Source organism: Falco rusticolus, chromosome W, assembly GCF_015220075.1.
Source record: "Falco rusticolus isolate bFalRus1 chromosome W, bFalRus1.pri, whole genome shotgun sequence".
NCBI classification, from domain to species: Eukaryota; Metazoa; Chordata; class Aves; order Falconiformes; family Falconidae; genus Falco; species Falco rusticolus.
Window position 1 is genome coordinate 25,040,973 of NC_051209.1, and position 13,625 is coordinate 25,054,597.

The 13,625-nt window shown below is 39.8% G+C and overlaps 1 protein-coding gene across 10 annotated transcripts in view; it reads right to left on the reverse strand.

The window, feature by feature from the left end:
• LOC119140746 (erbin-like) overlaps nucleotides 1-13,625 on the reverse strand; it is a 119,742-nt gene that overhangs the window by 51,607 nt on the left and 54,510 nt on the right. For all 10 annotated transcript variants that reach the window (XR_005101694.1, XM_037372289.1, XM_037372288.1 and 7 more), the window contains 2 exons: nucleotides 4,483-4,561; nucleotides 3,621-3,710 (listed from right to left, as the gene is read on the reverse strand). Coding sequence is in view for 9 of the 10 variants with exons in the window: in XM_037372289.1 (XP_037228186.1) it covers nucleotides 3,621-3,710; nucleotides 4,483-4,561 (169 nt within the window). In the remaining variant the exon portion in view is untranslated. The remainder of the gene's footprint in view (nucleotides 1-3,620; nucleotides 3,711-4,482; nucleotides 4,562-13,625) is intronic.

Sequence of the window (13,625 nt, forward strand, 5' to 3'; positions counted from 1 at the left end):
GTGAGGGCAAGATATCCTTTCAAGGAAGATCTTGTGAACTCCCCAGGAAAGGGGACTACCTCAGACAAAGGTATCCAGTACCTGAGAGAATGAGCGGTGCTGGAAGTCATTTACGGTGATCTAGACAATGATGAGGTCTCCAGAAATCCAGATTACATCCTGTGCATACAGGCCATGTGGAGGAAGGGGGGTCCAAAATGCCCAGATACAGATGCACCAATTGTGGAGAAAGTGTCTTCTTGGCTCCAAAACTTTGAAGAAAATCTCTGTCCCTCCTCATCCCTATGGGCCAGCACCTCAGCTGTCAGGGGCACCCCAAGAAATCAGTCCCCTCCTGCCCCGGTCAGAGGGAATGGGAGACCCAGGCGCATGCTGCGTGGCGCACAATGGTTCTTCCAGTGTGACCGGGGGGAGGACATGAAGGAGTGGGATGGTGAACCCACCTTTAAGCTGGAAGCTCATGTACGCTAACTGAGAGGGAAGACAGCTGTTAGGAAGGGGTCACCCAAGACGGCTGTCAGCATAGTGGCTGTAGAGACACAAGAAGGCAATCAGCAATATCTCCCAGACACGGAAGAACTGAGATCACCTCCCTTGATCCTGACAAGGGGACTTCTTGTCTGGCACTGCAAGGGTCAGACAGTGAATACTGTGACCAGGAACAGAGGGCCCCTGCCTCGGGCCAGGAGGAGGAAAGGAATGGCTGGGTATACTGGATCGTGTGGATTTGATGGCCTGGCACATCAGACCCACAGAAGTATAAGGCTTTGGTAGACGCTGGTGCACAGTGTATGCTGGTGCCATCAGGGTATAGGGGCACAGAACCCCTCTGGATCCCTGGAGAGACAGGGGGATGCCAAGAATTGTCTGTATTGGAGGCTGAAGTGAGCTTATAAGGGGACAAATGGCAAAAACACTCTACTGTGAGTGGTCCAGAGGCTGCTTGTATCCTTGGCATAGACTACCTCAGCGGAGGGTACTTTAAGGACCCAAGGTGGTACCAATGGGCTTTTGGTGTAGCTACTGTGAATACAGAGAAGGTCAAACAGCTATCTACCCTGCCTGGCTTCTCAGAAGATTCCTTTGTTGTGGGGCTGCTGCAAGCTGAAGAACAACAGGTGCAAATCGCTACTAGGACGGTGTACCAGTGGCAATATCACACAAACCAAGACTCCCTGGCTCCCATCCATGAGCTAAGGAGAGTGATCAGCAAGACTCACTCACCTGAACAAAGTCACACCACCACTGAGTGCTACTGTACCAGACATGTTAGAGCTCCAATACAAAGTGGAGTCGAATACAGCCAAGTGGTATGCTACATTTGACATTGCTAATGCGTTTTTCTCAATCCCTTTGGCAGCAGAGTACAGGCCACAGATTGCTTTCACATGGAGGGGTGTCCAACACACCTGGAATCGGCTGCCCCAGGGGTGGAAGCACAGCCCTACCATTGGTCATGGACTAATCCAAACTGCACTGGAAAAGGGTGATGCCCCTGAACATCTACAATACATCGATGACATCATTGTGTGGGGCAACAAGGCAGAAAAAGTGTTCGAGAAGGGAAAAAGAGTGATTCAGGTTCTTCTGAAAGCTGGTTTCGCCACAAAGAAAAGCAAGGTCAGGGGACCTGCACAGGAGATTCAGTTCTTGGCTATAAAATAGCAGGATGGATGCCATCATGTACCTCTGGATGTGGTCAACAAGATAGCAACTATGTCTCCACCAGCTAACAAGAAGGAAAAACAAGCTTTCATAGGCCTTGTGGGGTTCTGGAGAATGCACGTTCCAGGTGAAAGTCAGTTTGTGAGCCCTCTCTATCGAGTAACCTGGAAGAAGCACTATTTTGAGTGAGGCCCTGAGCAACAACAAGCCTTTGAGCAGATCACACAGGAAATAGCTCGTACAGTAGCTCTTGGGCCTGTCTGGACAGGACCAACTGTGAAAAATATACTCTACACTGCAACTGGGGAGCATGGTCTCACCTGGAGCCTCTGGCAGGAAACATCAGGAGAAACCCAAGGTCGACCATTATGGTTTTGGGGCCAGGGGTGTTGAGAATCAGAAGCCCACTACACCCTGACTGAAAAAGAGACACTAGCAGCATGTGAGGGCATTTGAGCTGCTTCAGAAGTTGTTGGTACAGAAGTGCATCTCCTTTTGGCACCGCAGATGACTGTGCTACACTGGACGTTCAAAGGAAACATCCTCTCTACACATCACACATCTAGCACTACATGGAGTAAGCGGGTAGTGTTGATTATGCGGCAAGCTTGACTGGGGAAACCCAACCGCCCAGGAATTTTGGAAGACACCATGGACTGGCCCGGGGGCAGAGATTTTGGAGCACTGCCTGAGGAGGTGGCTTGTGCCCAAGAGGCATCACCATAGAATGAGTTATCAGAAGATGAAAGGTGTTATGCTTTGTTTACTGATGGATCCTGTCTTGTGGTAGGAAACTACAGAAGTGGAAAGCTGCTGTGTGGAGTCCCACGTGACAAGTCATTGAGGCCACTGAAGAAGATGCGTCAAGCCAGTTCGCAGAAGTGAAAGCCATCCAACTAGCCCTAGAGATTGCTGAATGAGAAAAGTGGCCAGTACTCTATTGCTATACTGACTCCTGGATGGTGGGTAATGCCCTATGGGGGTGGCTACAGCAGTGGAAGAAGAATACTTGTCAGCACAGGGGTAAACCCATCTGGGCTGCTGCACTGTGGCAGGACATTGCTGCCTGGATAGAAAACATGGCTCTAAAGGTATGTCATGTAGATGCTCACATGCCCAAATGCCGTGCCACTGAAGAACATCACCACCATGAACAGGTAGACAAGGCTGCCAAAACTGAAGTAGCCCAGGTGGACCTGGACTGGGAGTGTAAGGGTGAGCTATTTGTAGATTGATGGGCCCATGAAACATTGGGACATCTAGGGAGAGATGCAACATACAGATGGGCTTGTGATCGAGCAGTGGACCTGACCATGGAGGCCATCACACAGGTCACTCATGAATGTGAAACATGTGCTGCAATCAAGCAAGACATGAGTGAAATCTCCCTGGAATAGAGGGCGGTGGCTGGCTTCTTCCTTTTAGCAATATTATCCTTTTACTTTTGTTCCCAAGATCTAATCTGTTTTAATTAGGTAGGTGTTTAGTCTTTGTCTCTTAGTCAGCGCACCATAAATATGCTGTCTCTCAAAGATTCCTGACAACAAGGCAGTCGAGAATTATAGATGTGCATGAAGGAATCTGTGCATCCAGGAGAGGACAAGTGGAATTACATATGTCATTATTTCCTCCACTGCAACTACTAAATGATTACCAAGCCATTTTTCAAAATACTAGTCTCCCATACTTATCAGACTTGTTTTGTAGAAGGAGCAAGTATGTACACGAGGTTTAGTTCTTGGGTCTTTATAAGCATTCTGTCTGTCCTTCAAAAGTCCAATTTAAAAAATGTTGATAAAGGTTTGGGTTTTTTTATAACTAATATGTGGCAAAAATGGATTGGCAATGTACACTTCTTCCCCTCCTCCAGTTCACGCTTTGCTTAACAAGCAGCAGAAACTGCTCTGCATAATTTTAAAAGTAAATATAGATACTAAGTTTCAAATTCAACTTACCTGCCAAAGTTGGCTGGCAAAAACTCAAGAAAAGCATCATTCAGGTACAGCTGTGTTAGGTTTAACAGTTGGGAAAATCCATCTGGAAGCCTATATAGAAATAATGTAGTACCTTTGTTTCAGTTATATTCAGGGCATTAAGTCATATTTTCTTAAACAACAGTTTAGTATTGAAGTCCTACATACTGATAACATTAAAATTAAGGTTGTACCAGAATTTCTACAAAATTGCACTAGATACCTGTTCACAAGAAAAATAATTTTGAAACTAATCTTAAGTATTGAGGACAATATGTACAGGCAATAAAAACTACAAACAAATGTAGTATCGTATTTGTGATTTCCTGCCACCTGATGTGGAGGTGGCATTCATTAGATAGATAAATTAAGATAAATTAAAACCTATGCAACAACTTTTCCCCCAGAAGAGTTACCTTGTGCAAAGTTTATATTTCTGGCAATGCTACTTCCGGCAAATTATTTTTCTCACTATAGAAGGTGACAGGAAAATCTACTCACATAAGCTGAGATTGAAAGAAGTCGTACAGGTTTTAGAGTAAAATTTATTAATAAGAAACAAAACTCTGTGTATTTCTCTAACTTCACAGAGAAGTGATGGACTTAAAGCTGAGAAAGCCACATGGCATGATGTAGGATTGCTCACATAGCCTATTAACTTGGGCAAAATATTTTACTGACAGCTATATACTGTATCACAGTGCAATGAGGTTAATGAAGATACTTCTCAGGTAATTCTGCTCCTTGTCTCCAAAGGTTGGCTCACAAAAAGTTGTCTGGGCCATGCTTGAGACTTGGTAGTGTTTGCATAAAATACAAAAAATGACAAAATTTACAAACTTACTTTGAAATTGGATTTACACTGGCCTCAACAACTGCCAAGACTTTACAATTTTTTATATTTTCTGGAAACTCCTGTATGCCTGCAAGATAAAGGGAGAGGCGGGAAACATTCATTTAGCAACCAGTGGACTGGTTCTCTGATATTTAATTTTAGATACAGTTTTCATTAAAAAAACACTCTTATACAATATCAATTCTTTTACTATTTATTCCTAAAGCAATTCATACTGTCACTTAGCAGGCAGCTCAAACAGCATTATAGACACACAGTACACTAACAATTCCCACTGCTCATTACCAAATATTAAAGTACTTGAGCTTTGTAATGTGCTTAAGATCAGGCCCTCAGTCTCAAGTATTTTATTATTTTTTTTAAAGGCATTCATACGCATGGTAGAACAAAGTCAAATGCATGGCTTGTATGACGTTTAGGTTAAATGGTAAGGCTTCAAATCCTAAAGTAGGTTTACAGCATTCGTGGTTCTGAACAGATCTCCCAAAACTTGATATATGCTTGGTGTTAGCTTCAAATTATTTGTAGAGAAGGAAAAAAAAAAAGCTGCAGACACATTTATATCTGAAAATTAAAATAATAAGGAAGCTCCTCATATTCTAAGGTTATCTCCAAAAATGTCAGAGTGAATTTGCAACCTACATATCTGCCAAAATTTGTATTTGTCAGAAGCTGACAAAATAGATCTTGAAAACAAAGACAAATATTTGCCATGCCAGTAAGAAACCATTCTGCTGCCCAAGACTTTCACCTCAATCTTTACTATAATAATAAACCAAATAAAACTATGGTTATCACATCTGCATTTGCTTTTGCAATGTATCACTACATTGTTCTTATGCCCTGGGGACAGGTGTATTTGTTTTAAATAAACTCATCTTAAGTATAACAAACATTCATACTGCAATCTCTTCACTTGGATTAAGAATACGCTATTTTTTTCAAGAAATACCCATATGCTAATAAAACAAAGTTGGTTTAAAAACAACCAGATTTTCAAGTAACAAATCTTAGCCATTTGTCTTTCAATTATGGCACACAACTGTGTCTGCTTCTAGAGTGCTTTATGAGGTATGTGGAGAGGGCAGCCTGAACCCAGGGAACAAGACCACTAAAGAACTATGTGCATACTCTCTTTTAGACTAGTGACAGTGTGAAATTTCATGCTGCTCCAAGCAACGTTAACTCTTTTACAGTCCAGCTACAGAGAAAGACAAGGGCAGCATGTCTTCTAATTGAGAGTAGCAGGTGGAACTTGGTTTTGTCTCTTCATGTGTGTGTTATGAGAATACCAAAGCAGAAAAAAATGTGGTGAAGCATCAACTGCTAAGTAATGTTTTTAATTACATACTTTTAATTACACAATTTCTAATGCTAGCTTAGAGTTTGGTTCTTCCTATGTTTGTGCAGTAACAAGACTGAACTGGTATACTGCACCATGAAAGGTGACAATATCACCTGACAAGAAAAATAGCCACAAAATAAATGCTTTCACAGTAAGTCAATTGGTGATGTTGAGGGGGAAAGTCACTATGCTGACTTTTCTATAAATTCAGCTTGAGTAGAAACTCCAATTCAGCCAAAGTAGCCTTTTAGGTCTTTCTTGACAGGAACCTGTTTGTCATACCAAATGGTTGAAACTTACTTTTGATTCATATCAGGTGTTGTACTCTGTTATTGAGAGGTGAAAGGCAAGAAAAGCACACTAAGCCACACAGTTAATCCAGGTGTTCAAATATCTCTAAGTATCATGGATCCTTTGGGGAAATAGCTTGTTGATCTCAAGGACAATAAAATACAGAAGTGGAGGGGGCTAGGAAGAATTGAAGCATCAACTGTAATATAGGCCAAGATTTCTGACACTTCTGGTTTACTACCATGTGATATTTTTCAAGTCCAACGGTAGGTTTAAAGAAAGATTAGAAAAGTACCATAGAAAGACTAAAAATATACCTTACCTATTGCTTTTATAGTCTTTGTATTAAGAGAAACACATTTCCATGAAATTTAAATATGTATTATCTTAATTCCAGTTGTAGCAAGAAGCCTCTTTCAACCAAGCAAGAATATCCAAACATGCAGATAGAAAGCATCTAACATGACACAGAATCCTGAACCATGGCAGATGCAGAAAAATCTAGCACATAAGAGGCCTGTATAGATGAAGCTATGGACATTTTGTATGAAGTGGTCTTGCATTGACTAAAAATTATGTCAAGACTCCTTTATTGCTGATGATATAACTTTGCCTTCTTAAAATAAATGTCTACAATAATCAAAGTAAACTGCTGCTAAGCTCTTCCTTGGAGTCAGATTTGTGTTTCAGATTCACTCTGTGCCATTAGTTTTGCTGTTTGAATCACATCAAAAGATCCTCTAAGCTTAGTTGTTCTGAAAAATGGTCATACTACTGGGCCTTGGTTTGGTCCTTGGATGAAAGACTGCTCTGGTCCAACGTGTTAAAACTCATGTTTTTAATATTAATATTAGTTTCCACTGCCTGTGTCAAGAATTTATTGAAACACAGAAGACTTAAATCTGTGATAACTACCTAGAAAACAAAACACACAGCACATCTGCTAGAGAGAAGAATGTCAATGTAAACTTACTCTCAAAAGAACAGCCAAATAAAATACTAGCTATCCAAACACAGACATGTTAAATTAGCATGCTTTTGTACATAATCAGAGGACTCTACAGTAGTCTCTTCTTTGACTATGCCTTGGGTAAGAGGCAGCAACAGTTTTAACAACAAATTAACAACAGAAATTCAATCTGATGAGAAAGTCAATGACGAAGGAGCCCATTAATTTAATTCTGCTTGTTCTTAGAGCCAGGATTGTTACATTATATATAGTCATTACCAACTTCACTCAACACTTCAGTATGGATAAGTGGCAGCCATCATTTTAAAAGAGCAGTAAACTGGGAATGACAGCATGAAATACACCTAATGTATGTAAGTACAGATTCAGAAGATAGAAGGAAAAAAAAAAGGAGACTGCTTCTCTCTACCAGATGCATTTACTAACTGGCTATACAACCACCTTCAGACACTCACTTTTCCTCAGCTATATCCCTCCTGCATACTAGAAACATGCAGATACAGTTGGATTAGTATTCTTTCAGTTCTCTCACCAATAAAGCAAATTCAAAAAGCAAGTAAGAAAGAGAGAAGGCAGAGAGACACTAGAGAAAGATGAGAGACAAAGGGCTGTAAAGAGCACTTTATAAAAGGAGCTGTTCCTCCTCTGCTTTCCATATACCCTTAGTGCCCTGAATCTTCTTCCCCTGTTAAGAAAGCTCAGGAAATCTCAAGGATCTCTGTGACCACATCTTTCTACACTCCTTTTGTAAGACGTGGACAGGTTCTTCATCCTGCTGTTTCTTACTTTACATGATAACAACCATCATCCCCAACCCATTTCAGTGCTGTAGCTGATTTACAGATCATGCTTACTGTTTTACAAGAAAACCACAAACCCGCCACACTTGTAGACTATGACCATTTGCAGAGCACAACAGGAGAAAACTCGATTTGCTGGTAATCTTTAATTCTAACCACCAGATCCACAAACTGAATTGAGAGCAAAGTTATTTTTGTTGTAATTTCCCACAGAAATGAGATTTGTATAATAGCATTTAATATTTACTTGTCTGTTTCTTTCTCCCTGTTTTCCCAAATTTCAGGAACTTTTAAACTCACTAGCTAGTTTTTACCAAGAACAATACTTTAAAAAAAGGGGGGAGTGGGGGCGGTGGGGGAATGAAGATACAAAATGACAGTTGGAAGACTGTTAAGGAAAAATTGGCAGTAAGGTAAGGAAGAACAATCCAAAATTCTTGTCTGGACTGAGCCAAAAGCAGAAAGCATTAATCATTCAGAACTCTACTTGGCAAAAACTCACCAGCTAACCAGCCTAACCTACAGAGTGGTGTTTAATCAGGATCCCAGACCGCATGCCCAAAGAGGATACCAAAAAGGTCATATAGGGATTTTGGGTCAATGGCCATAAGTCTGAAGGTAATCAACTTCAGTTCTGGATCACACAGCATGGTTGAAGTAAGGTATTTCACTTGATCTTTAACTCTCTCAGATTTTTCACTCAGAAATACTGGCAATTCCAGATTTACAGAAAATTGTGCAAGTTACATCCACTGCTGGCAGAAGCCTTCACTGCAATGGATCCCAGAGCTGACACCCTAGTACACTGCTGTTTCAGCCCTACTGCAGATGGGGGCTTGCTCTGCTGTTCATACTCTAGTCATGTAGTCATATTTTTCTTCACAGTCAAATGCTAAAAGTAGTAGGCCCAAACTTCACTTCAGTTATTCAAACCATTAGTGCTAGACAGCAGTGGCAGTGCCTCTAAATCAAGTTCCATCTCTTCTCACACAGAAACGTTTTAAACCAGCTTGCCATAAAAAAGTATTACCTCAATTTCCAAAAAGCACAGAGAAAGAAAATCACTAACAAATGAGACCTGCGGAAGCCATATGGGTGATGACCCTAAAGGAAAGGGTTTACAGATGGATATTTCAATTTGTGGGGAATGTGAGGAAAAAAAATTCTCTCCAAACAACAGGCAGAGCGCCCCACACCAAAAAGCCTTCTTACTGCAAGACAAATGAAACTATAGCCCACTGTACACCCTTCCTACTCTGTACCCCTTACAAGTGTAGAGGGGACAGAGGAAAACATACAGGCTCAGTTTGCATGAATACAAAAGCAACCTTAATTAAGTACATTCCTCCCTCAGCTAATCTATTCATCCTGGTCTCAACTTCTGGGCAAGCAGCTATTAGGAAGCAATCTGTTCTTCCACTCAGGCCTCTGCTACAACTGTCCTTCCAGCCACTGTGGATCAAATATGGCAATCAAAATATTTTCAGAGCTCAAAAAAATACACCACAACTCTCCCAAAGATTATGTAAAAGCTGAAAGTTTAAACTGAAAACAAACTAAAGTATCAGTCACAGTCTGTATTCTTATACATTTATATAGTTTGCTTAAATTTAGGATTTCTGCATATCTTCTGAATTAAAAGCAGCATTTTTCATTATTGAAAGTAAGCAGTGTGTTCAAGCCCGATCAATTCACTGCACAATGCTGACTCATCCATCCTTCCTTTTGAAGGTTCATTACTCTTTCCAAAATTCTTAAAGGAACCCCTGCCACAGCTAGTTTCAGATCAACCAGGATCTCAGGTTTTCAGAAGACACCTAACCAGGTTGTAGGGCAGCAGTAACACCTTCCTGCTCAGAGCTGGAGTTGCAGCTCAGCACAAGGTTGGCCTCCGTGTACAAGGTGGTACTCAGTATGCTAGTAGTCTCCAAACAGCTTAGGAACCTCTGGCTTATTTAGTGAAAACCTATCCTATATCAATCATTTAAAGGAGCAACTATTGCATATATACTCCTGTTTAGTCCTGCAAACAGATATCCCAAAGCTTTTTGAAACCTGCTATTATGTCACATCAGTTGCTCCTCTTGCACTCTTGTAAGGAAGATGGTGACAACTACTGGAGCACTAAAACTAGTAAAATCCCTTGCAACTTGGTTTTCTTTGAATATGAGCAATACAGAAGTGTGGTTTTCTGTCTTTCTCTTACTAAATGCAAAAACATATAAGCTTGGAGACACGTGGAAGAAACCTACTTTTCTCAAGAAGTACAACTCAAATAACAAATCTGTCATAGGTTTAACCTATAATTATTAAACTTGTTATAGATTTAATAAAACACAGATTTTAATACATTTATATAGCTTTTCATTCTCTACTATTTCTACTTTGTTTACACAGAAAAATTCCCTTATTAAAACACATTTGCTTTTATCAAGGAAATCAATAATCTAAAAAAAATCTTACAAAATGTTTACAAAATTCTGAAAACAAATTCTATTGGATTTCCTGATTTTTATTTGAAGCAACTTTGCTTGACAAGTATCTACTTATAGCTTAATAAGCAGATTCACCTCTCCATCTTCACTTTACAAAGACCTTTTCTCCAGTTCTACGTGTTCTGAAAGTTTTAAAGTTCCCTTTCTCATTTGTCTTCCCTTTAACAATGGTCACTTTCAGGTTTGTAAGGTATGACTAAACTGGGGGCTGCTTTGTTAAGTTTATACAATGAAAAATAGAAGCTGAATGTTTATTTGGAGGGTTCTTTGGAGTTTTTTGGAAGGGTAAAGTACTGAGGCCTGAGCAACAGGTCCTGAGACAAAGTTGACCTCTAGATGAACCTGCCAACCGAATGTTTTATTTTTATATATATTTTTATATATATATAGTATCCAATCATTAGCAAAATATGCATGATCATTAGTGAAAGACATAGCTTAGACAGAATATAATCATTAGCAAAGATATAGTGCATCCTTCCTTGCTTAGAGACAGGTAGTCAAGGCTATGAAACCAGATATATGGCCTTGTTTGCAAACCAGTGGTTAAAATCAAGTAGATAAGGGAAAGTCTCTTGGTTCCTCCCTGAGCCCTGGCCAGGCTTCCATGAGTTCTAAGAGGAGAGTGAAACTAGATGTTTCCACATTTGAAATTAGGTGAGCTTGTTTATTCAACAGTATAAAAGCTGGATCCTCTTATAGTGACTTTGGAGACCTCACCTATGAGTGGATGCACTGCGTAGGACCTCCCAATTGTTGGGAAAGGCTCGCCAAATCCTTGCTGTGACCGGGGCTCCCCAGCAACTGTGGATCTGGATGATGGTAAATTATTAAGGCAATTGGTGATGTATCTTTCTTAACCACTATAGTCAGTCACATGTGGTAGTGATTAGGTGCATTACCTTGTCTTGGTTTATTCTTGCTGTATTATTTCACTTACTATTCTATTGCTTTAAATGTAAGTAAAGAACATACAACCATTACAGGTTTGTACTCTAATTCAGCACATGCCTTGAAATATCCATCACTTCATGCAAAGACTAGATATATTGACAGAAGAGTCAAATGAAGACTACTGAATAAAACCTCCACTCTGTCTGGCTCAAGAAGGCCCAATAATAAAAGGTGCTGGACACTGGAAGCATACAGAGAAACATGCACGTCTCCTGGCTTTTCTGTACTTTGCTAAATCTTCCCTAGGATTCTGCTTTTGGCTACTGTTGGAGACAGAACACCAGACTAGGTGAATCTTTGTTCCGATTAAATATGATTAAATATTATTAATTATCCATATTTGCATACCTGCCATGCCTCTATTATACAGTTTTATATATTGTATATTTTAAATTAGACATTTAAATCTGAAATTAAAAAGGCAAGACATATTATGAGCTATTAAAACATCATAAAGATCACTTTCTTAGACTAATACTTTTTATGTAAAGCACCTGCTATCTTGAAGAATTTTTGCAATTTTGATTTTTCATCTAAACATCAAAACAAATATTATGCATATATGTGTGTAGTTCTTCTTGAGAGGCTGGATGCTCTCCTGTGCAACAGGTCTCCCTCTGTCCTGTGAGCTAGCTGCAGAGCCAAACTCTGCAATTAATGAGATAACCTGACCACATTTTAAAATCAAAGCTTCATTAATTTTTCTATCAGCTGTTTAGAAGCACTTCTCTTTGGTCAATACATTACATTATGCCTGTGCCATAAACAGCTCAACTATCTTATATGAAAACCCTATCATATTTCATGTCTATTGGTATTTGAAAATTAAAGTCTAACTATCCTTCTGTTGTGGTTTAACCCCAGCCAGCAACTAAAGTACCATGCAGCTGCTAACTCCTCCGATGGGGAGGAGAATTGGGAACAAAATAAACCAAAAAAAACCCCAAACAAACAAACAAAAAAAAGGTAAAACCTGTTCATTGAGATAAGAGCACTTCAATAATTAAAGTAAATAATGATAATAATAATAATAATAATAATAATAATGGAAAGGGATATAACAAAAAGAGAAAGAGAAAGAGAAGAAAGTCAAGGAAAAAACCAAAACAAGTGATGCACAATACAATTGTTTACCACCCACTGACCGATGCCCAGCCAGTCCCCAAGCAGCAACTGCAATCCCTCCCCCCCCAACTCCCCCCAGTTTATATACTCAGCATGACATCATATGGCATGGAATATCCCTTTGGCCAGTTCAGGTCACCTGTCCTGGCTGTGTCCCCTCCCAATTTTCTGTGCCCCTCCAGCCCTCTCACTGGCAGGACCTAAGAAACTGAAAAGTCCCTGACTCAGTAGAGACATTACCCAGCAACAACTAAAACCATCAGTGTGTTATCAACATTATTCTCATACTAAATCCAAAACACAGCACTGTACCAGTTACTAGGAAGAAAATTAACTCCGTCCCAGCTGAAACCAGGACACCTTCTAAAATGCAACCTTTATGATTAAATGCATATTTGATCTGAAAGCATCTGCACTCCATGATTCAGCTCCATCTACATCAGAAGAAAACGCTTAAGCTATATTAATACTATAAGAAAAATACAGGAACTATTGCCTTAATTTGTCACAACTGCAGGAATTTGAAAAACACACTCTTAGAATTTGACATTTCTCATCATCCTTCACTAAGATTGGTGATTAATCCCCTGCAATTCTTTTTTAATTAAGAGAAAGCAACCCCGTGCTTCCCACAAAGTCCACTGCTTCCACACTGTATTATTTCAATATTTAACAAAGAAAAAGGAAGAATCAGAGATGCTTAATAAGTTTTGCTAGTTTTGGAAAACGCAAAAAAACTTGTATTTGGCTCTATTATATAGGAACATCACAACATTAATGGACAGTGAGAAACTGAGCTGTAAATTCTTACCAGGAGAAAAGGGAGACACAGGTGAAGAGAATAGGCTTGCAGTCATCAAGAAAAAAAATAATTTTGTGGTTGCAACAGTAGATAAACAGAAAAGGCACTTAAGTCAACAAACAGAAGTCTCAAATATTACCAAATGTATTAGAAGCCAGAACAACACTATTTCTTACTTTGCCCAACAAGGACAAACAGGGACCCTGATTTGCTTGGTTTGTTTTGGTTGTGTTTTTTTTTTTAATTTTACAGAGCTTTCAGGAATGGTGGGAGACAACATGTCCCAAGTAAATAAGCATGTGACCGCAGGACTATTTTTGATGTGCAACAATAGGCAGAGTAGCTATCC